The sequence below is a fragment of the Colius striatus genome, chromosome 3, assembly GCF_028858725.1.
Source record: "Colius striatus isolate bColStr4 chromosome 3, bColStr4.1.hap1, whole genome shotgun sequence".
In the NCBI taxonomy this organism is placed as follows: Eukaryota; Metazoa; Chordata; class Aves; order Coliiformes; family Coliidae; genus Colius; species Colius striatus.
Genome location: NC_084761.1, coordinates 17,196,915 through 17,219,914, shown reverse-complemented (window position 1 = coordinate 17,219,914; position 23,000 = coordinate 17,196,915). Strand labels below are relative to the sequence as shown.

General features: G+C 52.9%; 2 protein-coding genes across 6 annotated transcripts in view; one reads left to right on the top strand and one right to left on the bottom strand.

The window, feature by feature from the left end:
* PKD1 (polycystin 1, transient receptor potential channel interacting) overlaps nucleotides 1-11,663 on the top strand; it is a 96,994-nt gene extending 85,331 nt beyond the window's left edge. For both annotated transcript variants that reach the window (XM_061994319.1, XM_061994318.1), the window contains exons 37-46: nucleotides 445-639; nucleotides 1,431-1,570; nucleotides 3,032-3,159; nucleotides 3,483-3,651; nucleotides 4,186-4,311; nucleotides 4,478-4,652; nucleotides 5,180-5,467; nucleotides 5,907-6,041; nucleotides 6,368-6,682; nucleotides 7,221-11,663. In XM_061994319.1, coding sequence (XP_061850303.1) covers nucleotides 445-639; nucleotides 1,431-1,570; nucleotides 3,032-3,159; nucleotides 3,483-3,651; nucleotides 4,186-4,311; nucleotides 4,478-4,652; nucleotides 5,180-5,467; nucleotides 5,907-6,041; nucleotides 6,368-6,682; nucleotides 7,221-7,844 — 2,295 coding nt within the window. In that variant the 3' untranslated portion in view covers nucleotides 7,845-11,663. The remainder of the gene's footprint in view (nucleotides 1-444; nucleotides 640-1,430; nucleotides 1,571-3,031; nucleotides 3,160-3,482; nucleotides 3,652-4,185; nucleotides 4,312-4,477; nucleotides 4,653-5,179; nucleotides 5,468-5,906; nucleotides 6,042-6,367; nucleotides 6,683-7,220) is intronic.
* A 497-nt stretch (nucleotides 11,664-12,160) lies between these two features.
* The window catches only part of TSC2 (TSC complex subunit 2), a 35,637-nt gene continuing 24,797 nt past the window's right edge, over nucleotides 12,161-23,000 (bottom strand). For all 4 annotated transcript variants that reach the window (XM_061994105.1, XM_061994106.1, XM_061994109.1 and 1 more), the window contains 10 exons: nucleotides 19,438-19,598; nucleotides 18,577-19,076; nucleotides 17,687-17,762; nucleotides 16,861-16,947; nucleotides 16,436-16,622; nucleotides 15,133-15,272; nucleotides 14,869-14,947; nucleotides 14,112-14,203; nucleotides 13,811-13,909; nucleotides 12,161-13,445 (listed from right to left, as the gene is read on the bottom strand). In XM_061994105.1, coding sequence (XP_061850089.1) covers nucleotides 13,278-13,445; nucleotides 13,811-13,909; nucleotides 14,112-14,203; nucleotides 14,869-14,947; nucleotides 15,133-15,272; nucleotides 16,436-16,622; nucleotides 16,861-16,947; nucleotides 17,687-17,762; nucleotides 18,577-19,076; nucleotides 19,438-19,598 — 1,589 coding nt within the window. In that variant the 3' untranslated portion in view covers nucleotides 12,161-13,277. The remainder of the gene's footprint in view (nucleotides 13,446-13,810; nucleotides 13,910-14,111; nucleotides 14,204-14,868; nucleotides 14,948-15,132; nucleotides 15,273-16,435; nucleotides 16,623-16,860; nucleotides 16,948-17,686; nucleotides 17,763-18,576; nucleotides 19,077-19,437; nucleotides 19,599-23,000) is intronic.

Below are 23,000 nucleotides of genomic sequence, written 5' to 3'. Positions count from 1 at the left end.
CCTAAAGGGCAGGTGTCAAGAGGATGAGGCCAGTCACAGAACAAGGGGTAACAGGCACAAGCTGGAACACAGAAAGTTCCACTTGAACCCCAGAAAAGACTTTGGTGTGAGGGTGAGGGAGCCCTGGCACAGGCTGCCCAGGGAGGGTGTGGAGTCTCCTTCTCTGGAGGTTTCCAAACCTTATGGACACGTTCCTGTGCCTTCTGATGGAGGGGAACCTGCTTTAACAGGGGGTTGGACTGCATGACCTCTAGAGGTCCCTTTCAAGTCTCATCATTCTGGGATTTTGTGGTCTTTATGTCTCTGCAGGACAGGAAAGATGTGCATGCTGGCAGCCAGAGAAGAGGCAGGGCTAGTGGTGGTTTGTTTTAGAGGTTGTTTGGCTGCTGCAAGAGAGTGCTGTGCCCTGTTCACTGTGCTGAAGGACACTGCTTGTCCCCCCAGGTCCTGCTGGAAGCGCTCTATTTCTCACTGGTTGCCAAGCGCTTGCACCCAGAGGAGGACGATACCTTGGTGGAGCATCCGTTTGTGGAGCATGTTTCTGAGAAGATCAGCAAAGTTCGACCCCCACAGGGGTTTGCCCTTTTCCAGGCCAAGGAGGAGGCCAGGAAAGTCAAACTGCTACATAGGATGCTGAAGGTAAGACATCTCCTGATGCCTGTGGTGCCTAGGGCAGGGTGCTGGCTCTGGGATCTGACACATCCCTGTGTGGCTGCTCCCAATCCAGCTGGGACCTCCTCAGCTGGTAAGTGCTCCAGTCCGTGCCTCAGTTTCCCCATCTGTAAAAGACAGGCAGTGACATTCATCTATGTCAAGCTTAAAGATCTGAGGTGTCTGGAAAGCAGAACCAGGGGGTTGATGTGGAACAGCTGGTGTGTTTGGCTCTAGCTCAGGTGTCTGTTCAGGCTGGGTTCGCAGCGTGGAGCTGACACCAACTTGCACAAAAGAACTCATTAGTTGAGTCTTGTGAAACACATAACTCCCAGTCTAAGAGCAGAAGTCTCCATCTCTTTGTAGCTCATTCAGCACTGATCCTCCCTGCTTGTGCTGGGAAAGCCCAGCTGCTTTAGCCCAGTCAGGTTACTTTTAACTGAGTGATTCCCTTTAAGGGATGGAAACCCCCATAAGTGTCGTGGAAGCCCTGCAAGGAGGTTGTGCAACGCATATCGACTGAAACCTGCGGTGCTGGGCTGGCTGCTTTGAACAGAGAGTGTTGTTAGGAGCCTGTGGTCTGGGTTTCATTTTAAGCTGCTTCCCATATGGAAAACAGAAGTGTGTGCTCTGGGTGTCTCTGGGATCAGACTGTGCTCTGATCCTGCTGCACAGTGGAGACAGGCAGTGTAGAGCACTGATTTGCTGCAGCTTTGGGAGCTGACCCTCCTCCCTGCCCCGTGCTTGAGTGCAATCCCTTTCTACTCTTTGCTTGGCAGAATTTCCTCATCTACATGATGTTCTTGCTGGTGATCCTGCTCACCAACTACGGAGACGCCTCCCGCAACAGCAGGGCCTTCCTTCTGCAGAGCTCCATCAAGCAGCAGCTGGGCAGCAACGAGTTCCTCCGCATCAAGAGGTAACTGCAAAGGGCCTGGGGATGGGCAGGAGCATATTGCCTCGTATCAGAAGCTGTGAAGGGCTGCAGTGAGGATTTGGGAGCGGGCTGGAACTGGCTGTTGGGCTGGTGCTCTGCAGTCACTCCCATAAGAGGCGCTCAGCTCTGGGGAGCACTGGGGCCTCTGTGGAGCCAGCTACTTGCACAATATGGCAGTAAGCAGGTTCTGCTTCTCTCCTGAAGAATGTTGAGACCTTTGGGGTTGAGAGCTTTAGTTTATTTGGATTTAAATATTTTCCTGAGGGAAGGGACTGTGTGAATGACAGATGGTTATCTTTCTGTATCTGACCTAAAGGACGCAAGTTTGCCGTGTCTCCAGAATTTAGAGCTGTAAGGTTCAACCATAGACAGTGTCAAAAGAACCAAAATAGCATCTCCTATAAATAGAGTCCTTCCCATCCTTGCTCTATACATGTGGTTTGACTAGATTAGATTTTTCCAGTAGTCCAGGCTGACACTGGAAATGCTACTGGGGATTAATGGTGTCTTTGTGCTGGTTTCACTACAGAGAATCACAGAGTCGTTGAGACTGTAAAAGACCTTTAAGCTCATTGAGTCCAACCACTCCCCTCACACTACCAAGCCCAGCACTAACCCATGTCTCAGCACCTCAGCTACATGACTTTGCAATATCTCCACAGGTGGGGACTCCACCGCCTCCCAGGTCAGCCTGTGCTAATGTCTAACAACCCTCTCAGTGAAAAAGCTTTTCCTAGTCTCCAACCTAAACTTCCCCTGGTGCAACTTGAGGCTGTTTCCTCTTGTCCTGTCACTCATTGCTTGGGAGCAGAGACCAACCCCCACCTCACTGCAGCCTCCTGTCGGGTAGTTGTAGAGAGTGATAGTGTCTTCTCTCAGCCTCCTCTTCCCCAGATTAAACGCCCCCAGTTCTCTCAGCTGCTCCTCATCACACTTGTGCTCTAGACCCTTCCCCACCTCCATTGCTCATCTCTGGACATGGTCCAGAGCCTCAGCGTCTTTCTTGTAGTGAGGAGCCCAAAGTAGACCCCTCAGTTCTATGCAGAGACATGGCTTGTCCATGCCACACAAGGTCACCAAGGTATGAACTGGTGAAGTCAGTGGAGTTTCTGGGGTCAAGGTGGTGTAAAGGGGGAGAGCAGAGCAGTATGTGGTCCTATAATACCATCCCTTTCCTACCATGCTGCCACAGACACACTAGTCTGGTCCTTGTCCAGATGCCAAGTGGATTCGGTCTTCTTTAGGTCTTGCATATCAATACTTTCCTCTTGGAATGACTGGAGATGCTGCCTGTGGCTGCTGCCTGGGCAGCCAGGAGGAGAGCGGCCCAGTCAGCTCTCCAAAGCTCAGTGCCCCTCTCCAGGGTGGTCCCAGGAGAGATGCAGGGGCTGCCGCAGCCCTGCTGCCCCCAGCACTGCCTCTCACACCTTTTCCCCGTTGCAGGTCAGATCAGTTCTGGGTCTGGATGTCGCAGGTTTTCCTCCCTTACCTCTACAACAACGGCTCGGGGCAGGAGAGCCACAGCACCACGCTGGGGACGGCCCGGCTGCGGCAGCTCAGGCTGCAGGAGGGTAGGTGGCTCAGGGCGTGGTGACGTGCCCGGTGGGATGAAGGGGCCGGGGCTGGATGCAGCTGGGGCTGAATGAAGCGAAGCAGAGGTTACAGAGGCAGATTTTTCTAGGCAGCATGTGTATTAGCATGCCTCTGGTTCTGCTCCTGCAGAGATGGCCCAGGACAACCCTTTGTGGGGATTTATATGAGAGAGTGTTTGGCTTGACTTCTGGAGCTGTGGCTGAGGCTGTGGAGGGCGCTTGGGAAGAGGGTGTGTAAGGTGTGTAAGCTCAGCTGTGTGCGCTGGGCTGCCCGCGGGCTGACAGTGTTGGTGTCCTTGCAGTCGAGTGCCCGCGCAGCGCCCAGGACGTGCTGCAGGCCGTGGGCACGGCTGCTGGGAGGAGCTGCAGCGCCGCACGCGGCTTTGCCACCGCTGACTACGCGGCCGGCTGGGAGAGGCCGGCCAGGAACGCCACGGCTGCCTGGGCCCACTCGCCACCCGACCTGACTGGGTAAGGAGCTGCCCTGCCTGCGCCCCCACCGCTCCAGGCCAGAGCCCTTGTGCCTGGCAAGGGGCAAATCAACACAGGAATGCCAAAGGCCTTCCCAGAACCCATCCAGGCTGGCTGTATGAGTGGCCGTTCTCGGGCCCAGGGCCTGAGAGTTTCACTCTCCAGCTCCAAGGGCAGAGACAAGGTAACCCATCTGCCCGAGACCCCAGAGGCCACTGGCATTCTGCTGAAGTGGGTTGTGGGGATTTGCCTTCGCTACCACACTGGGCATGAGACCACTGCTGGTTTCTGCTCTGGTTTGTTTGTGGATGCATCCTCATTGACATGTGGGGCACAACAGGGGTTGGGAACACCGAGATGGACTCGTGTAATTTGTCCTGTGAAATAAGTGATGAGGGAGCTGTTGCCCCTGGATGTGCAGCATAGAGGCCAGATGTAGATCTGCTCCCATGCCCCTGGATTGCCGTGTACAGGAGCAGACCAGTGGCTGCTTTGTCCTTCAGCTCTCACCCAACGGCTCCTCTTCCTCTACAGGGTCTGGTACTGGGGTTACATCTCTTTCTATGATAGCAGCGGTTATGTCCAGGAGCTGGGGACTTCGCTGGAGGAAAGCAGGGCTCAGCTCAACTTCCTTCAGCAGCACTCCTGGATTGACAACATGTAAGTGTGGCAAAGGCGAGGGAAATGTTCTGCGGTCACCTGGGATTTTAAGGGGTGCTGCTGGAGTGTCATGGGGCAGAGGCTCTCTGACCCTACAGAACAGTGGCACTGAAGCCCGGAGCTGGTGTCCTCCCGGTGCCCTGAACTGCTCTTCTCCCCTCCCCAGGAGCCAGGCAGTCTTTGTGGAGCTGCTGCAGTACAACCCCAGCGTGGACCTGCACGCTGCCGTCACCCTGCGGCTGGAGTTCCTGGGGGCCGGACAGGCCACAGCCGCCGTCGCCGTCAGCCCCTTCCCGCTGCTGCGCCTCAGCGGGGGGGTCACGCTGCAGCTCCTCATGATGGTCAGTGTGCTGCTCATCCCTCTGCCTGGGCTCCCCAGCGTTGGTCACTGTCCCTGCCCAAGGCTACTTGTCCCCAGGCTGGTCACCACTCTGCTTCCAGGCAGACAGAAACATCCCTGGCGCCACAGAGAGGAAAGAGATTCCTCCTTTCAGGCAGCATTTGTTGGTCTTATCTCAGCCTTTTTGCTTCCTTGAACTCATGCCTGTCACTGCAGAAATTTGGAGCTTTTCTTCTCCTGTCCTCAGTGGGTATATCAGGCAGCTGAGCCATGTTCCTGCAGACCCTGCTAGGGCTGGGACTGAGTGGAAGTGGAGCCCTCTTGTCCTGGGAACTGCCACAAGTGGACTGGACATGCTTTGAGGTTTTACTGCTCGGGCAGGAGGGAGCCAGGAAGGCATGACAGGACTCAGGGCTGGCAGAACTCGGCCCAGTACTTGGGGCTTCTGCTGCCCTGGGGTGCTGCCAGTCCCCCAATGCAGCAGCTCTGCCCTGAGTTGCCCTGGTAACCTCTCCATTCCTCCCCTAGGTCTTCCTCATGATGTTTGTGGTCTACTTTGTGGTGTCTGAGTCACTGGCCATCAAGAAGGAAGGCAGAGCCTACTTCACCTTCTGGAGCAACTATGGCCAGTGGGTTTTCATCCTCCTCACCACTTGCACCGTGGTGGTGCACCTCAGCCAGGCCACCCTTGCCGACCAGCAGTGGCTCAAGTACCTCAACAACCGCAAAGGTTTCACCAACTTCTACCAGGTGGCCTTTCTCAACACTGTCTTCGGCACCTTGGCTGCCTCCCTCCTCTTCCTCCTGACTGTGCAGGTATGGATTGGGTGGGAGCAGCACATGGACAGGGATGGGTGCTTTGGTCCTCCTGTGCCAGCTTGTCATCATGCGTGACTGCATGGCAGGGATGGCAAAGGACACTGACGTAAGACTGAACACAAGACTGTGTCCCTGCTGTGCAGTGAGGCTGCTGCCACCTCCAGACTTTCCTGCAAGACAGAGGTGGGGGGCAGCCATGCCGCCTCCATATCTGTTGTAGCACTTGGAGTCTCTAAAGTCTCTGGGCCCTCAGTTCCCTTGGGGATCTCGGCCTTGGTGTGGCTGATGGGGTGATCCTGTCTGCAAGGAGCCCCTTGACAAGAGTGTGCATTTCTCAGGCTTGTAAAGATGTTGGGAAGACCCTTTGCTGGGAGGATCTCGGAGCAGCCTCTGTGGTGGGCCCATGTTGTAACAGCTGCCTCTCTCTCGGTCACAGGCTGCCCAGCAGCTGCGTTTCATCAGGCAGTGGTCTGTGTTTGGGAAGACCTTGCAGAAGTCTGCGAAGGAGCTGACGGCTGCAGCGCTGGCGTTCGCCGTCCTCATCCTGGCCTACGCTCAGCTCGGCTTCCTGGTAACTACCCAGGGTCCCCACCTTGCCATGCAGGGGGGCTGGCTGTCAGCAGGGGCTGTCCAGGGTTGCCCCAGCCCTCACCACACTCCAGCTGTGAGCAGAGCCCGTGGGCCCTCTGGTTGCTCTGTGCCCAACCCTCCAACATTCAGGGCCCTTGGCCGCCACAGGCCAAGTGGCTGGGGCCAGGGGCCTGTCTCTGTCACAGACCATTTGTGGGCCACTCCTCGGGGCTCATGCTTTGTAAGACGGGGTAGTGAGCATCGGGGGTCAGGAGAACATTTAGCCACTGATCCCTTCTCACTGTGTCTCCAATGTCGCCTTTGCAGCTCTTCTCCTCTTCCTCGGAGTCCTTCCGCAGCGTCGGCAGCAGCCTCCTGCTGCTGTTTGCCATGCTGCGGGGCAGCGTCACCCTCCGCCCCTGCCTGCCCGAGGCCTCGGGCCTCTACTACCTGTTCTGCACCAGCTACATTGTCCTGGAGGTGTGGATCGTGCTGAGGCTGTTCACTGTGGTGCTTATCTACAGCTACCGGGAGATGCACTTTGAGCTGTACCGCCCGGCCTTCGAGCCCCAGGACTACGAGATGGTGGAGCTCTTCATGCGCAGGCTGAAAATGTGGATGGGCTTCAGCAAAGCCAAGGAGGTGAGTGTAGGCTGGGGCTCCAGGAGAAGGGGCCTGGCTGCAGGTGTTTGCAGAGGATCAAGGTCCACCCTCCGTAGCCTTCCCTGGCCTCTGGCTGCTGCCCACTGAGGTTCCTCTGGCAGGTGAGGGCTGGAGGAGGGGCCAGTCCTGGAGGCCCAAGAGATAGGTCCGTGCTGGGGCATTGCCCGGGCATCTGCTGCCATTGCTCAGTCCCACAGTTCCACCTGGTTCTGTCTGGGGTCTGTCCACAGGTCTGTGCTGGGGCTTGGCCCATCAGCAATCACAGAGTCACTGAGGTTGCAAAATGATCATGGAGCGCAGCTGTTACCCCAGCACTGCCACAGCCACCACTAAACTACATCACACAGTCCTACAGCCACACGGCTTTGGAATCCCTCCGTGGATGGAGACTCTCCCACCGCCTTGGGCAGCCCGTGCCAACCAGGAATGGCTGCGGGCACGCTGGGGCTGCTGGACCATGTGCCACAGCACAGCATTTCCGCTCCCCAAAATAACTGTCCCCGCTGCTCTCTTCCAGTTCCGGCACAAGGTGAGGTTCGAAGGGATGGAGCCGCTGCCGTCCCGAGACTCCAGTGACTCCAAGTCCTTCCGGGGCCCCACTCCCAGCGCGGCCTCTGACAGCTCCAGGGCCTCCACCTCCTCCAGCCAGCTGGACGGGCTGAGCCTCGTGCTGAGCACCCGGGACAGCCTGGAAGTGGACGCTGACATCCAGCGCCTCCTTTCCCTCTTTGAGATGCTGCTCGCCCAGTTCGACCGGGTCAACCAGGTGACGGAGGACGTGTACCGCATCGAGCACCAGCTGGAGGGCTCTCGCAGCCGCCGCTCGGGGAGGAGGGACGCACAGGGGGCCGAGGCTGTGCCAGGCCACTGCTGCACCGGCGGCACAGAGCAGGGGCCATCCCCCGAAATCAGCCCCAGCATGGACCCGCAGCTCCTGCGGGACGCCCCGCCGTGCCCCCACGCTCCGGCTGCCTCCCTGAGCAGGGGCTCTGTGCCCACCCGGCTCCTTCGAGCCAGCAGAGGTGTCAGCGTGGCGGCTTCTGCGCCGCCCTCACACAAACCCTACACTGCTGGAGCTCCGGCGGTGAAGAAGAAACGGCCCCTCCGGGCCAAGAACAGGGTGCACCCCACTGTCAAGTAGCAGCGGCATGCTGGGCATTACGGGGAGCAATGCCCGGGAAGGGCCGTGCAGAGGGTGGGCTGTGCCCACCCTGCAGACCTGGAGCCTCAGGAGCTGCCGCTTCTGAACGCTCCCACCGCGGTGGCTGTGCTGCCGGGGCGTGCGGGGCTGCTGCCCGCAGCGGGGCCTGCGTGGCCACCGTCCTCCATGGGCCTGGCCCACTGCAGCAGCCACGCTGATTCCCTTCGGGGGCTCCCAGCGCTGGGGCTGGGTGGAGAAGGCCGAACCCGGCCCTGGGGGCCAGCGGGGGAAGGCTGCGGGGTGCAGGCAGCACACAGAAAGCCCCCGTTCGGGGGGTGTGAAGAAGTTGTCTCTCGGGTTAAACGGCCCCATCTGATGGTACAAAGCTCCCTCCCCTCCCCGCTGGCTGTGCCGGATGGAAGGGGGAGGAGAGCCCAAGGCCTTGGGGATTTGAACCGAGTCTTGGATTTTTTTCGACCAGACACACTGTGGAGGAAAGCTACAGGTTTGGAGAAGATATTTAACCTTTTTGAAGCATAAGATATATATATAGATATAGATAAATGCTATCTACACCCAGAGCAGTTAATTATTTCCAGTATTGGCTACTTTTTATCCTCCAGAAATTGGTACTATTCTTTTGTATTTAAAGAAACCCAATATTTAAAAGCAGCGCCGTGGCAAAGCAGCAGGAGCTGCCGGCCCTGCTGCCGGCCAGGCTGCGTGGGGGTCCCGGCTCGGCCCGGCCCGCGGGGCTGCTGGTGGCCCCGGCTGCGTGGGGGGTTGCCGACGTGCTGGCTTCGCTGCAGGCCCCCAGCGCTCGCCCCCCGCGGGGGGGGCTGCTGGCTGCTTGGCTTCTCTAACCCCAGGAATGTATTGACGTAAGTATATGTATTTTTTCTCTTGGTTTACTTGTTGGTATGTACCGCCCAGCACTTTAAACAATGCTTTCCTCGGCTAACGATGACACACGCGGCCTAACAAGAACGGGATAATATATCACAGAAGCAGTATTTTTGTTGTTGAAATCCTAAAGTGAAACGAGACGTGCTGAGGAAGCGAAGGCAGCTCCTGCCCCGGCCTCTGCCCCGTGACAGGCACAGGGGAAGCCTCAACGGAGCTTTGACAGGGTCCTCCCTGTGCCGCGGGCACCCCTGCGCGCCGTGCCGGGGCTGGAGCCTCCCCGGGGCTCTGCCTTCGCCTCCTCAGCGCCGTTTCACCTTATGTATAGTGTAAATAATTTATACAGTCTGGTGGGTTTTTTAAATGTATATATTTTTGTATGTTTGCTATATTTTCATAGCATCGGTAACGTGTTTGAAACGTGTAGATAGCAGACAGAGCACTATTGTCAGAGTTATTTAAAGGATGTATTAAGTGCTTCTTCCTGGGAATGTCCCGTGTATATAAGGTATCGGGTGTCTGTGTGCATGCGGTGCGTGTGCTCTCCTCCCAGGAGCTTTGGCCGGGCTGGCTCTGGTTAGTTGGGGGGTTCCCAGAACCTGCCCCATACTCTGGACACGGGAGAGAGGGAAGGGAAGCCTCAGGCGGGGCTGCAGGGGAAGGCAACTGGCCTTAGGCCGCATCTTGCCTCTGGTGCTGGTGGTCCTGGAGTGTCCTGTCCTCCCCATGCCCTTAGCAAGACAGGCCAACACCTCCACTAACACCACTTCTTGGCGGTGTTAGACACTTGTGAAGATTTCATTCCGTGTCCCTTGCATGGAGGAGGACACAGGGGTGCTCTTTGTGATGGTGAGAGGTACCTTTGAAAAGCTCAGTCGATGAGAAGGATGGGTGCTGTGGGAAGGTTGCAGGAGGATGCAGGCAGGAGAAAACAAGCGTGTCTGGAATTCTGTGCTGTAGCTTGAAGGATGACTTGGAGTGCAATGGTGGTTGGTCACCATAGATGATGTTAAAGGAGCAGATGGCACAGAGGGAAGTGCAGTGCAGAGGGGAGAAAAAGAATACTAGTAACTGAGAATCATTTGGAACAGGCAGGAAAGGCAGTTGGAAGAGGAGATGACAGAAGTGGCTGGAGTTTAGGTGAGGTAGCAAGCGATGGAGGGCTCTGACATGGCAGCAGCAGCAGGGGCCTGGGGCAGGTGCGACCAGCACTGAGACCACAGAGCCCAGGAGCGCCAGGGCTGGGCCAGGGACTGAGCTTGGGCAGCTTTGTGCAGAGTGAGTTGTTTCACAAACAGCCCCATCTGCTGCAGAACTCGTCTGGTTTTTCAAGCCAGATACTTAAAACCATTGGCCTTGGGGTTTTTTTCTTTCCTTACGGAAGCAGCACAGGTATCAGGCTCAGCTCAGGTACGTGTCCATGACTCTTTGTTTTGGTGCTGGTGCCTGAAAGCCTGGCCCAGAGCCCCTGAGGCAGTAAAAGCAGCAGCTGTGGCTGCACCAGGGCCACGGTTGGCATGGCCCTGGGCACGCAGCTGCACTCACATCCCTCTGCCCGCTGCCCCTCTGGTGTCTCCTCCCTGGGGCGAGGAAGGACGGAGTCATAAAGCAAAGTCCTGGCCAGTGGGCCCAGCACAGGCCCTGGGTGAATGGTGGGAGCTCAGTTCTATACCTGTGCTTGGAGCTGAAGTGAAGGGACGGCACCAGAGAAATGTTCATTTGCATAAACAGCAACTACCCACAAAGACAAAGGCCGCTACTGCTGCTGCCTAAGCACGCAGGAATCTTTATGGCCAGCACAGAGATGGAAAAAGGAGAGGAACCACAGGAAAGTTCTGCCTGGCGTGTGCTGCTGGGTGGGCCGCTCACTCTGCCTCCCCTTTGGGTTCTGGCATGGGAGATCCAAACACAACCGCCCCTTACCTCCTGCTCTGCACCCTTGCATCCCGTCTTGCTGCAGTGGGGTGTCCAGCGTAGGTGCAGCCACCCCTGAGGGCCTCACAGGAGCTGCCCACGAGTGAAACGAACCAAGCAGGTCTTGGAAATCTCTGGCACATTCAAGAGAGAAAGTTCAGTTCCCAATCCCCAGTTGAGTTCTCAGCCCCTCCCCACCTTGCATGTGCTCCGGAGAGAGTGTGAACAGGAGCTGAGTGCAGGAAGGAGGGACAGAGGTGAGAGTGAGTGGGCAGCAGCTGTGGAGGAGCACAGGAGAAGCGAGGGGGCTGGAGGAGCAGGGATTCTACCCCCATCCTTGGGGAAGGGGCAGGACTCTTGTTCCCAAGTGCCCATTTCTTCTCAGTTGTGCTCTGCGGGTGTGTGAGTGGGACTTGATGCGTGTGACCGACTTACCAAGTGCTTCTTCTAATGAAAGAGGAGCAGAACAGGGATAAGACAACTGCCCTACTTCTTCCCTTCACTTGAAGTATGGAGAGCAGCCCTGGAACCCACAGTTGAGTCTGGAAAAGCCTCAAAGCTCGCCTCAGCGAGGGCGCTTGCAGGGGCCTGGCCCCGGGGCAGCAGCAGGGCCTGGGCCTGCAGCAGGGCCTGGGCCTGCAGTTCCAGCCGCGCCAGCGAGACACTTCCCTCGCAGCCCCAGCCCCTCACTGTTCCTGAATGTATATTTCTGTGTTTGTAGTCACCGAGAGATGGTTTCTTATTTATTGTCTTAAGTCTCACAAACAGTACCAAGCTGCTTAAATAAAACCCCTTATCCATTAGTTTCAAAGGGAGAGGGAGGGACTATCTAAGTGCTTTTTTCTTGAAAAAAACCAACCAACCCCAACCCCAGGTGATTGTGACCAATCTGCCAACTGTTACTGTCAGATCAGCACTTCACTGCAAACAAAAAATACCATGTTTTGTAACTGTGGGGATGTTTCTTAAAAAATGACAAGGTCAAATAAAAGCTGACTGCTACGAGGGGCTCTGCTGCGTTTGTTCCACTCACCCAGGGCAGGGCTGCGTGCACCCCACTCAGGCCCGAGCCCTTCTTCCCTCCCGTTGTCACTCACTTGGTCTGGGACCAGAATATTAAGGTCTCCTGTGTAATACAAGACACTTTCTTAAATCAGCTTCTCAGGGCTGTAATTAGGCAGAGCAGCTCGTCAGGGACAGGTCTGCAGCCCCAGTAGAGGATGGCACAGGGGCTGGCTCAGCCCTGGCCACCATTGCCCACCCTCCATGAGGGCGAGGAGCGGCCCTGGCCCACCCATGGTGGGAGATGCTGCCAAAAAAGCAGATCTGGAGGTGAACCATGGGGAATGGTCCTAGGAGAGGGAGGGGAGTGCAAGGGGGCAGCAGCCTGCAGGGAGGGGGTGGGTCAAATGGTCCAAAAACTGAGCAGGGAGAGGAGGAAGGAGTTGACATTCTTATGAAACACCATTTGAATCTCCCCCAGGCCAGCAAAACCCCCCTGACCATACAAATACTTTATTTCTGTTACAACTTATAAACACTCAAAACACAACATACACTTAGAGTTCCCAAGGGCCCTGGAGCATGGCTGTCGTGCCCTCGCCTGGCACAGATGGCACCTGCCTTGGTTGCCAGGGCCCTGCTGCAAAGCCGTATGCCCCAGAGCGAGCAAGGCAGGAGGTAAAGTACTCACAGTACAGTCCAGCTTCCATGGTTTCTCCCAGTTGGGTAGTGTAGTGTCTGATGACCAAGAAGGGCTACATTGTCCCAGTCCCCAGCTCAGGACCCGCCTGGGACCTGCTTCAAGGGCCCAGGAGAGTGACTGGCACCAGGCCTGAGCGCAACAGGCAAAACTCATCTGGAGACCATGGCCCAGGACACATCTGCAGTCCTTCACAAAGGGGTGTGCTGGGTGCACAGAGAAGGACAAGTTCCCCCCAGCATCACTGCAGCCAAGAGGCCAGGTGGTCTGGCCTGAGGCTCGTCCCTGCTGCTCAGCTCAGACAAGTAGCATTTGCCTCCCTGCTCTGCTCCTTGTGGCAGCAAAATCCTTTGTACTGAACGAGGGAGGATGGGCTGGGAATCTCTCAAAATGGAGACACATCCTTGTGAATTTGAGCAGCACGTCTGGCAGGTCACTTGAGAAACCAAATTAACTCTTACCAGAGCTGGCAGCAGAACAAGTCCAAGAGTTCAAGTGCTGGAGGCACTGTGGCCTGGAGAGGAGCTGGGATTGCAGGGCGCTTTGGAAACAGTGACGAGATTTTCAGCAGTTCATATTTCATTCCCAATTCAAGTTGACGAAATCCCAACATTTCCTGTACGTTCCAACTCTGTGCTCAGGTGCAGAACATCTCACTTTGCCCCCTTCTACCAGGCACTGCTGTGGAAGCAAGTCCAGAGGAAGATTCTGCAAGAAAGTCCCCATCTGAGATGGAAACCTTGAAGTAGCTCAAACCGAACGAAACCAAAACACGCAGAGCAGGTCCTCTCCTGGAGCCCCTGCGGGGACACGGTGTCCTCAGCAAACGCACGTGGCCACGCTGCAGCCCCTGACCCTCAGCGGTGGCCGCGGGAACTGGCTCATGGGGGAAGCGGGGCCCGACACGCCGCCATCTACACGAACTCGGTGAAGTCGTCCACCGAGGAGATGAGCCGCTTCCGCTGGCCCGTCTCGTAGGTGGGTGGGGGGTCCTGAGGGATCTGGGGAGGGGGCTTTGTGGGAGCCGACGGATGCATCTGCAGGGGAAGGCCAGGAGTCTGGTACTGCGTTTCTTCCCGTAGCTGAAAGGCAGACGAGAACAGGTGAGCTCCCTCCTCCCAACCTCTTTTCCCTCTCCCATGGGGCAGGGGCAGGGCAGGGCAGGTCTCTTGGGACAGCTCGTCCTACTGTCCCTGGCACAGTGCTGGGTAGGTGCAGCTCTGTGCCCAGGCATTAGGGTTCCCAAACCCCTTGCTACCTTGGAAGCTCACCAGCCCAGATATAAATCACTATACTTGTTCCTAACAAGAGCTGGATTCTAACCTACATACCCATACTCATCCTCCTACCCAGTAAGCTCTGACAGTTGATTTTATGAGCCCTATTTGTACCAAGACTCTGGGGTAGAGCCCAGTTCTGAAGAACCAGCAGAGACAGCTTTACTCACCCGGTGCCTCAGCCTCTTGATATGACGTAGCCTTGCAATCCATTTGGATGGGTAGGTGTCAGTAGGGTTTGATCGACTATGGTGAACCTGGGAAGCCATCTAATTTGGGAAAGGTGGGGAGAAGCAGGGAAAGAGGGGAGGCACATTAACATAACCACAGCAACAAAACGCTTCAGTTGCAGTTGGCAACTGACATCCAGCTCCGAGTTACAGCTGCTCACGTGCTAACACTGACTTCAAGGTGGACAGTAGCAATCGAGGCAGAGAACTCCCTGCTTTGCTTTCACAAGCAGGTACTCACGTTGGCATGCAGAGCCATCTGACGGGCCACGAACGGCAGGTTCTTATCGGAGATGATCTTAGCGACGCTCGTGTCTACCAGACCTTCCATGTCTTCGTTTTAAGGGAAGAAGAAATTAATTGTAAGACAAGAACGAAACAGTTTGCCAGTGACTAACTAGGTAAGTGATACAAACCTGAAGAACTGCATCACAGCAGCTCGGAAGTTCCCACTAAGCTCTAGAGCTCCAACTGCAGCAGTGCTCGCACTGCAGTGTAAACCAACTGCCTCAAATTCTCTGTGAAGGTCCAAGGAGGGCCTGCTGGAGCTATCACACAAGCACTGTGTGAGCAGAACACCCCAGCAGTGTCCCCTGGGCAAGGGGAGAGCAAAGGCCCATGCAGCTCACTGCACCTGCATTGCCCAGCACACTTTGAGTCACCACGTATCGGGTCCCACAGTGCTGGGAAGGACAGCAGAGGCTGAAACCAAACCTTCCCCTGCCTGTCTCCTGCAGTACTCCCAAGCAATTGGTGGAGGGACTCATCCCTACTCTGCTGGCACTTTGTCTTAAGCTTCAAGATAGCCTGAGTAGTCTCTCTTATCTTAGGGAGGAAATAGGAGCAGGACACAGCCAGACATAACTGGGCAGCAAAGTGGTTTCAGAGTTTCAAAAGTAAAACCTTTCAGGAGAAACAGAGAAACAGTGCAAAGTGAAGGCAGTTACTGCTCCACCAGTGCAGGAAATGCTGAGAACAAAGGCTGGAGGGATTCCTACCTTTCCGACACTGCAGCGTCACCAGGTTACAGTCATAGTCAAGTGGTGTGATGATAACGTGCACAAAGTTGAACTGACCCTAAGGAGAAGGCAAAGTCAGATACATTTCACTGGCTGCCATTGTGATTCTTTTGAGTGTCAAGAGCTGACACGTGTGAACCCACCAAGGCAGGCACTTTTTGCTATGGCAGCACATGCCAGGCTGAGGTTTTACAAAGAGCCACATGTCTCTTTTGTCACACACCCACCAGTGAAATGCTGTACCTTGATCGTTCCCAGTTTAAAGTCTTCTCCTGAATCATTGTAAATGATAGAAACAAAATCATTCCCGAGGTGCCTCTTCTTGTCACAGCGGTATTTATCCAAATCCTTTGTGGGCATCAGAGTAGCGATGTGGAAGATGGCTGGAGAGGAAACAAAAATCCAGAGACTGGCTGGGAAAGCAGAGCTTCAGGCAGCAGTGCTCTGCACATGGCCCTTCTCTGGAAGGCAAAGCAGCACCAGCACAAGAAGAAAAGCTGGAAGTTGTGCTCCCTCAACAGGCACATCCCCACCTGCCACAACCCAGTCCACAGGCACAGGGCCCAGTGCAAGGGCAGCCTCTGAAAGCTCTGCTCTGCCTGGGTTTCAGGTGCTACCCTGCAGAGTCTCCTCTAACACCAGGCTCAGCAGAGTGAATTGAGGGCCTGACATACTGGAAGAAAGGCTCTCATTGAGCTGGGGTAGGTACCTATCCATTCACAGAAAATTAACAGGGGACTGCAGAAGTGCTCCTGGGCATTTCTTCCAGGAGCACAGGAGCATAGTGAGTAGAATCTGGTTTGAGGAAGAAGAATTATTCAAATAGGTGAAACCAGTACTTCCCCTATTTGAGCAGAGCACCAGGGTCACAGCCAAGTAATCTGCAGCTGCTCCACTGAACCACACTACATATGGTGACTGGGATGTGCAGAGCTGTACCAAAAAAATGGGCAGTTTATTATAGCCTAGAATCACAGAAACACTGAGGTTGGAAAAGACCTTTAAAGTGACCCAGTCCAACCGTTACCTCAGCACTGCCAAGCCCACCACTAACCATGTCCCTCAGCACCATGTCTACACGTCATGTTGGATCCTGGATGATGTCTGCACTGCTCAGTGCTGCAGGAGATGGGCAATGCTGCAATTCAATTAGCGACAAGCACACTAATGCCAGTCCTCCCAGTTGTCAATACTGTTCTTCAGAGGCAGGACTGGCAGAGTTTTGCCACTACCCTCAATTAACAGCCTTCATAGCACCTCAAGAGCAAGCAGCTCATTCTGCAAGGTTCCACACCAAACCATATCAACCTTTAGCAGAGCAGACTATTTTAAAACTAAGCAGTGTGATTTTTTTCCTTAAGCAAGGCAGGTATGCACCTCTCCCAGACTTTAACACATGGCTTGCAGAGATACCAGAGAGTGGGAGGACAACAGAGCCCCAGGTCATCTCCACTACATCCCTGGAAAGACAACTGTTTGTAGAAGGCAAGCCAGTAAGATGAGAAGAGACCATCTTTCCACTTCCCTCTCTCTGGAGCCAGCTTACCTTGCATAATGTCATCATGCCAACAGTAGGTAAACTGTCCATCCTCCCCACAGACGTCCAGGCCACCAAGGTAAATTTTGTCAGGCTGACAGTCTTTGAGCTCAATGAGCTTCCCCAGCCCAGTCAGGAACTCTGTGTAGCGATAGGATCCGTGCTCGTTGGACAGAATTGCAATTTCATTGTTGCTCTAGGAAATAAGAAGATGGGAGTCCAACCCTGGCTGCTAAGAGCACTCCATCAGCACAAGTGATTAGGTTATTACCCTCCTGAAAGGGCTTCACGCAGGCACCGATCTTTAGTGCAAGAAACTAAGGAAAAGCAAGGTTACTGCAGGAGCAGGGCAAAACTCCCAGCTGGAGTAGTGGTGCCTGGCCTTCTGTGGAGAGGTAACCATCAAAGGATTAACACATCCCCACCCAACTCACCTGGCCCTCTCCAACATAGAGCACTGCAATCTTGTGCGTGTCGTAAGAAGGTATTTGATCCAGGAGCTGCACCGATCTTTCAAATGTCTACAAGCAAAACACAGGTCACATCTTTGAAAGCTCATCTCTACTCCTTCACTGCCCTCCCTAAAACGCCTTCTGGACTGTGACAGCATGAGGCAGGCAGAGATTGCTGACCCTCACTAGTGTCTGCCTGGGTGAACACTGCCCTGCGCCACTCTGCCCCATCAGCCCAAGCGCGGTGCAAGGCCACGCGGCATCGGCCCCCACACTTCATGGGTTTACACTTCAGAGGACATTCGTCTGGCAAACTGCATGGCTCAGATGCACTTGCCACGACCAACTGCATTGCAGCTTCATTTCAGCTCCAGTCATGAAAAACTATCACATCTCTTGCTCTGAAGAACACTTTGAGCACAAAGCGGCCCTTCATCCGAGCCAGGCTCCCCAGTGCCTGGCCACCCGAGCCCGGAGCGAGGGGATGTGGTCAGCATGAGGGCTGTGGTGCTCAGCTCACAGGAACCCCATCCCAGCACTGCTTCTTGAACCCATCCTGCCTTCTGGCTGAGATTCTGAATAAGGCCAGCAAAATCTCCCAGTATCTCCAATTCAACCCAGAGCCATGAAGTGGGAGCTACCAGGACTGGGGCACAGGAAATGTCCCATCCATAGCACTCTTGGTAGGAAACACCTTCACGTTGCTCCATCTGAGCTGGACACTCATTACTGTCATTTATGTTCCAAAAAAACCTGAGATGGTTAGAAAAACAACTACAAAAATTAATGAAGAAATACGCTTGCCTACCTCATTTGGCAACAAAAGGGGCTTGTTGTTTTCATCACCAAAGAATGGGGAGTGGTACAACTGTAAAAACACAAAGCTGAGGGAGAGAGGAGGGAAAAGAAGTCTTGTTACCATCAGCATTAAGTCAATTTTGATCTGATGTACAGAAGAACGTTATGTAGAGAAGAAAAAGAGGAGCAATTAAAATGCTAACGGAGTATTACTCATCTTCTGGAGACACTTCAGGTGCCTGGGCTACCTGCAGTGTGTAATAGAGCCCCATCATAAAAAACAGTGGTGATCTCAAGCAGCAGCAGCTGCAGCAATTCCCTGCTCCAAAGGCAACCTCTGCACAGAGGGAGGAGCAGGAATGCATTCCTGCATCACAGCCATGGGGGTATTTCTAGGTTAGCAAAGAAATTCTTTTGCAGACATTTGCATTTTCCTTGCCCTCAATAAGATGAAGACTGTCTCAACATGCAATTTTGGGCAACTATCAATATCTAAAGTTCAAAAAGCAACTAATAATCCCTTCTTAGCCTTCTGCACATGGTATGTCTTGAACTGCCAGGCTAGTAATTCATCTGTTCACAGCAAAATTAACTTTAGGTGACCTGCACTCGAGCCACACAAGCATTTGACAGCAGTGGGATAGATAAGAACGGGAGAAATCTATTTAACCATTCCTTTCACCATTAAAGAGACCTGTTTCCTAAATCCCATGGATAATTTAGTGGTACTGGGTTCAACATGTCTGCATTAGCTCCTGAAAAAATAGGTAACTACTGTTCCTTTTCTAACCAGGTACCATTCCACAGATCCCACAAAGCCAGCAGCCCCCTTTGAACAAATCCAGCCATGGCTGCAGCCACGCTGACCATTTCCAGCTGCAGATAAGCCCTTCCACCCACCTTGGGTTTATTCCAGGTACTTTCTCAGCATTGGAGGCTGCTGTTCTGCCCTTGAAGGCATCTCTCTCGATCCTTTTGCCCCTCCTCGATGGGGCTGAGTCAGAGATGGTGTATCCCCGGGGCCGGTGCCCGGAGGGGGAGCGAGGGGAGGTGACAGGGCCGGTGCCATCCAAACTGCCCGCCCCGGTCGCTCTGGCATCCTCCCCCTTGCCCAGCCAACTGCCCAGCCCTTCCCCTTCCAGGTTCCCAGACTGGGATTTTGATTTCACTTCTGTGCTCAGCCTCCTTGTTACTTCTCTGCCATTTGCATCTTTGAGGACCTCCTGCAGGGTCTGCAGCTCGGGGGAAGAACTGGACTTGCTGAGGGGCTGGGAGGGCTGGAAGGAAAGTTCCTCCAGTGTTCGGCCATCCTCTGGCAGGACCCTCCCGATGGGAATTCCACCCTCCACCAGGTCTTCTGACTTCAGAGACTTTTCTTCTTGGCTGGAGGTTGAGGAGGACTTAAAGAGGGAGAAACAAAGGTGAACAGTTTTCCTTATATACAAAAGAAAAGCTGACAGCAGTAACACCTGAAGCATCCCTGACACTGCTTCCAGTGAAAGGGAAGCAGAAAGGTGCCAAGTACGAAGCGGTGCAAGATCAAGGACCTCACAGAAAACAGGTACTTAGGGCTGCTGCTCTGCACACAGTCCCTCACAGGCCACCCAAACTCTCCAGCACGACTGCATATGTGTGTTTTGGTGTCACTGCTGAGTTCTTTCAGAGCGCCAAGAGGGACTCACCTGAGCCAGACAAGTGTCTGGTCTGTCTGCACACAGGCCTGACATACAGGACAGAAGTGGTTAATCTTTTTCTTCTTACCCTGCTATAAGACCCCTGGGGTTTCCCAAATGTTTCCTCGCTCAGGACTTGCTCAGAACATGAAGTGTCAATGTCCTCACTCTCCGGAGACTCGGCTGGGGACTCTGTTTCCTTGAGCTCCATTTCTGAAGGGCTCCCTTCCTCCAGCACCACCGCTGACTCTATCAAGAGACAAGGCAGGAGAACTGAAGTCTGCAGAGAGGCAGGGCTGAGCAGGCCCCCATCCTCTCCTCTGAAGTACCAGCCTTTTCCCTATGGGAGCTCAATGGAAGGCCACATTGAATGAGTGCCCTAGATCTTTGATTTCTTGTCATGTCAGACTTGCTCCCGGTCCCTGTTTTGTATAGAGTAACTGATCACCTCACCCTCACAGCAAAGGGCTGCGTCTGCTTTGGTCAAAGTAAGTGCAGCTGTTTCCAATTGTTATTGATGAACAAGCAGGGGACAGAAGGAGGAAATGGGACCTTGTACATCAATGCTTGGTTATCAGGACAGACAGGAAGTACAGAGATGTGAGTACAAGACTGGCATTTAAAGTCCATCACTATCCAGGCAATGAAGACATTGGCTCTAACCAAGTGTGCAAAAAGTTTATCTTGTATTGAAATTCTCCTATGCCTTGTAGTGGCCTAAGGAGACAAGGTATTTTAATAGGAGCCATTTACTTGCAGTTTGGCAGTTTTCCTACCGTGCCTCAGCAGAAGCAAAAACAACTCAGCCCTAGACATATGGAAGGACAGGAGAGCGAGAGTGACACGTGTCCTGCAGCAATGCTGGGAAACCTGCACGTGGCATCTGAGCAGGCAACTGGTTAATGGAACCACTCTGACACAAAGCTCCTTGGAAGCCCTGCCTATGGCAGAGGAGGTTGTCACAGCACTGAACCTTGTCTGACCAAAGGGATGAATCTGACCAAAGGCTCCTCTTGGCCTTGCTTTTTTTGTGTCCTGAGGAAAAGGCTGGAGAACAGGAGGCTTCCCAATACGCACACAAGGAACTGGAAGACCAATCTGAAAGGCTGAGATTTGTTTTCCAAAGTAAAATGTAAAATAATAATGATAAAAAATTAGCACACACAAAAAATAAAGAAAATCAGCAAAATTAAAGAAAAAAACCCCCCACTAAAGCAGCTTTTCCTGGATTGATTTCAGCTCGCAGGACCAAAGTTATTCCAAAGAAGCAATTAAGAGTTAGCATTGCACACACATACCTTCTAAAAAAAACCCAAACAACAACGAAATTAAACAAAAACAACCCAAACCAACGTGCTGATCTGGTTAGCTGTCCAAGCCAGAACACACCTGCACATACCCAGTGCTTCCAGGCTTCCCTGCCTCTTGCACTGCTGCTGAGGCTCCTGGTGTTTCTCAATAAAGTGAGCACTTGCTAATTATTCTTTAGGTGGGAAGAGAGCAACATGAGCAGAGAGGAGAAGTACAGAAAGATATTTTACTGCAGCATCTTTGTGTTGCTTTAAAAGGCTTCTGTCAACAACCAGCAATTAAGATCCTGCTGCTCTACAGCAATTTTTCCAGTGAAGGAAAGAAGGCAGAAAGACCTTTCAACCCTCTAATTAGAATCCCAGAGCACTGTGGATTATCAAAGCAATGCAGGTGGTGTGCTCATAAGGTATGCAATTTAACCTCCACTTCATTTAATTGCAAAGTCAATTTTACTGGAGAAAGATTTGACACTGGTAGAGAGCCTCCAAAAAGCTTGAATTTAGCAAGTTTTCCCTGGAAATATAGTCTTTCTTTTTAATTTAAAAAGCTTTTAACCAGCATCTGTTGTAACATCAAACTTTTATACATATACACACAAGATATACGTATCATCTACTTTGATCTGTTTTGTGCCCACCTCTGGCAGATTCCTGTGGGCTGAGTAGTGTGAGAATACGTTTCAGTGTAGCTTGTCCTGAGTATAACTGTGCTCTTCTCAGGAGAGCATCACACACTCAGCAGAACACAAAGCCAATTGTAAAATGAAGATGAATATAAACAATTCAATCAATCGAGGCACTCAGAGGTTTTGACAGGTCATTTAACACTCTGCCCCATGACTCACAATCCACCTCAGCTAAACCAAAAGAGTCACTTTAAGAAATTATCTGCACTTGCAAATGTTGGATCTGGCTTGGACTTCTTCATGCTAGTCAAGATCCCATTTGTTGAGAGCAATGAGGCTGGGTACAGACAGGAGACATGGAAGGGGAGGATGAAGTATGAGGGACACATTTTCTATGAATCAGAGGTGTTCTTCTATGGCAATACTTTTTGTTTGTTTGTTTGTTTTCCTTAAAGATATATAAATATACCTGCCCAGGATATGCTCCTGTGCAACTTCCCTTGACAACTGGACTGGTACATGGAAGAGAAAGAGGCCACTGCAAAGGGAAATCAAGTGAGCAGCTACATCAAAAGGAAGGAGAGACTATATGAAAAAAAAATAAAAATAAAAAGCACAGAGTTTAAAATGTAACCAAGAGCCTATTTAAAAATGAATAAATAAATAAATAAAACCAAAGGAAAGGACAAGCTGGGATAAGCTCACCAGGTGCCAAAAGGGTACTTTAAGTGTATAAGGTCTCAACATGAATAAGGAGGCATAAACACATTCAAACCGTGCAGACTCAAACTGCTCTCTCTGGAGAACACATCTGTGAGTTTCAGAATCCCAAAATTCCACAGTGACATCCTAGCACAGGCTGGAAACCAGTCTGGGCTTTTTCTGAGCTACACACTTCTGGCAAAAGATCTTTTTTAAACCCCCAGAAGCCTCTGAAGAGCAGAAATAGGGATAAAGCTTCATGTAGTTTTCACCTCTAAAGATGAAGAACAACGTGATAAAGAGAAATCTGACAGCAAAACTTCCTCAAAAACACTCATTCTCACACCAGCTCTGGCAAGCCCACAGCAGAAGCTGTGTTAACAAGATGTGGCTAAAATTATCTTCTCAGATTGCCACGGGAGTGGCATTCAGGTGGGTGCTTCGTTCAGCTGATCAGCTGGCACCTACACACCACAAATTCACAGGAGTCAGTAAAAGTGTTCACAGGTAAGAACTTATTTTTTTTTAAAGGTGATCATCTGATTTGACTCTAACTTTGTGTTTACACGTTCTGAAATCCTAAAATCATACCCTGTCCTGTTTAAAACAAGCCTGAAAACTTGTACCTCCACCAGCTTTACAAACAATCCATACTATCGATGCTGGCTCTCCAGAGGAGCCTTGTCTGCTGTTAGGGCTGCTCAGCTTTGACAGTGCTTGCAGTGCTGAGAGCCTCGGTCTCAGGTGTGGTTGATAGTAGCTCTGAGCAAGGAGTCACACAAAGCTTTAAAAACTTCAGCTGTTGGTCAGCACTAACCTCCTGACATTAACAGCTATTTTGGAAGTAAACTAGCAGCAAAGTAAATATAGTGAAAAGCTCTGGCCATGATGTTAAAGCCATCAAAAAACCCTCAAGTGATTCAGCTGTGATTTCAGTCTGAAAGCTAAACAGTCCCTTTAACCTGCAGCCAACAGGACTTGCATTCTGCTATTTCATGCTGCAAAAGACGGTA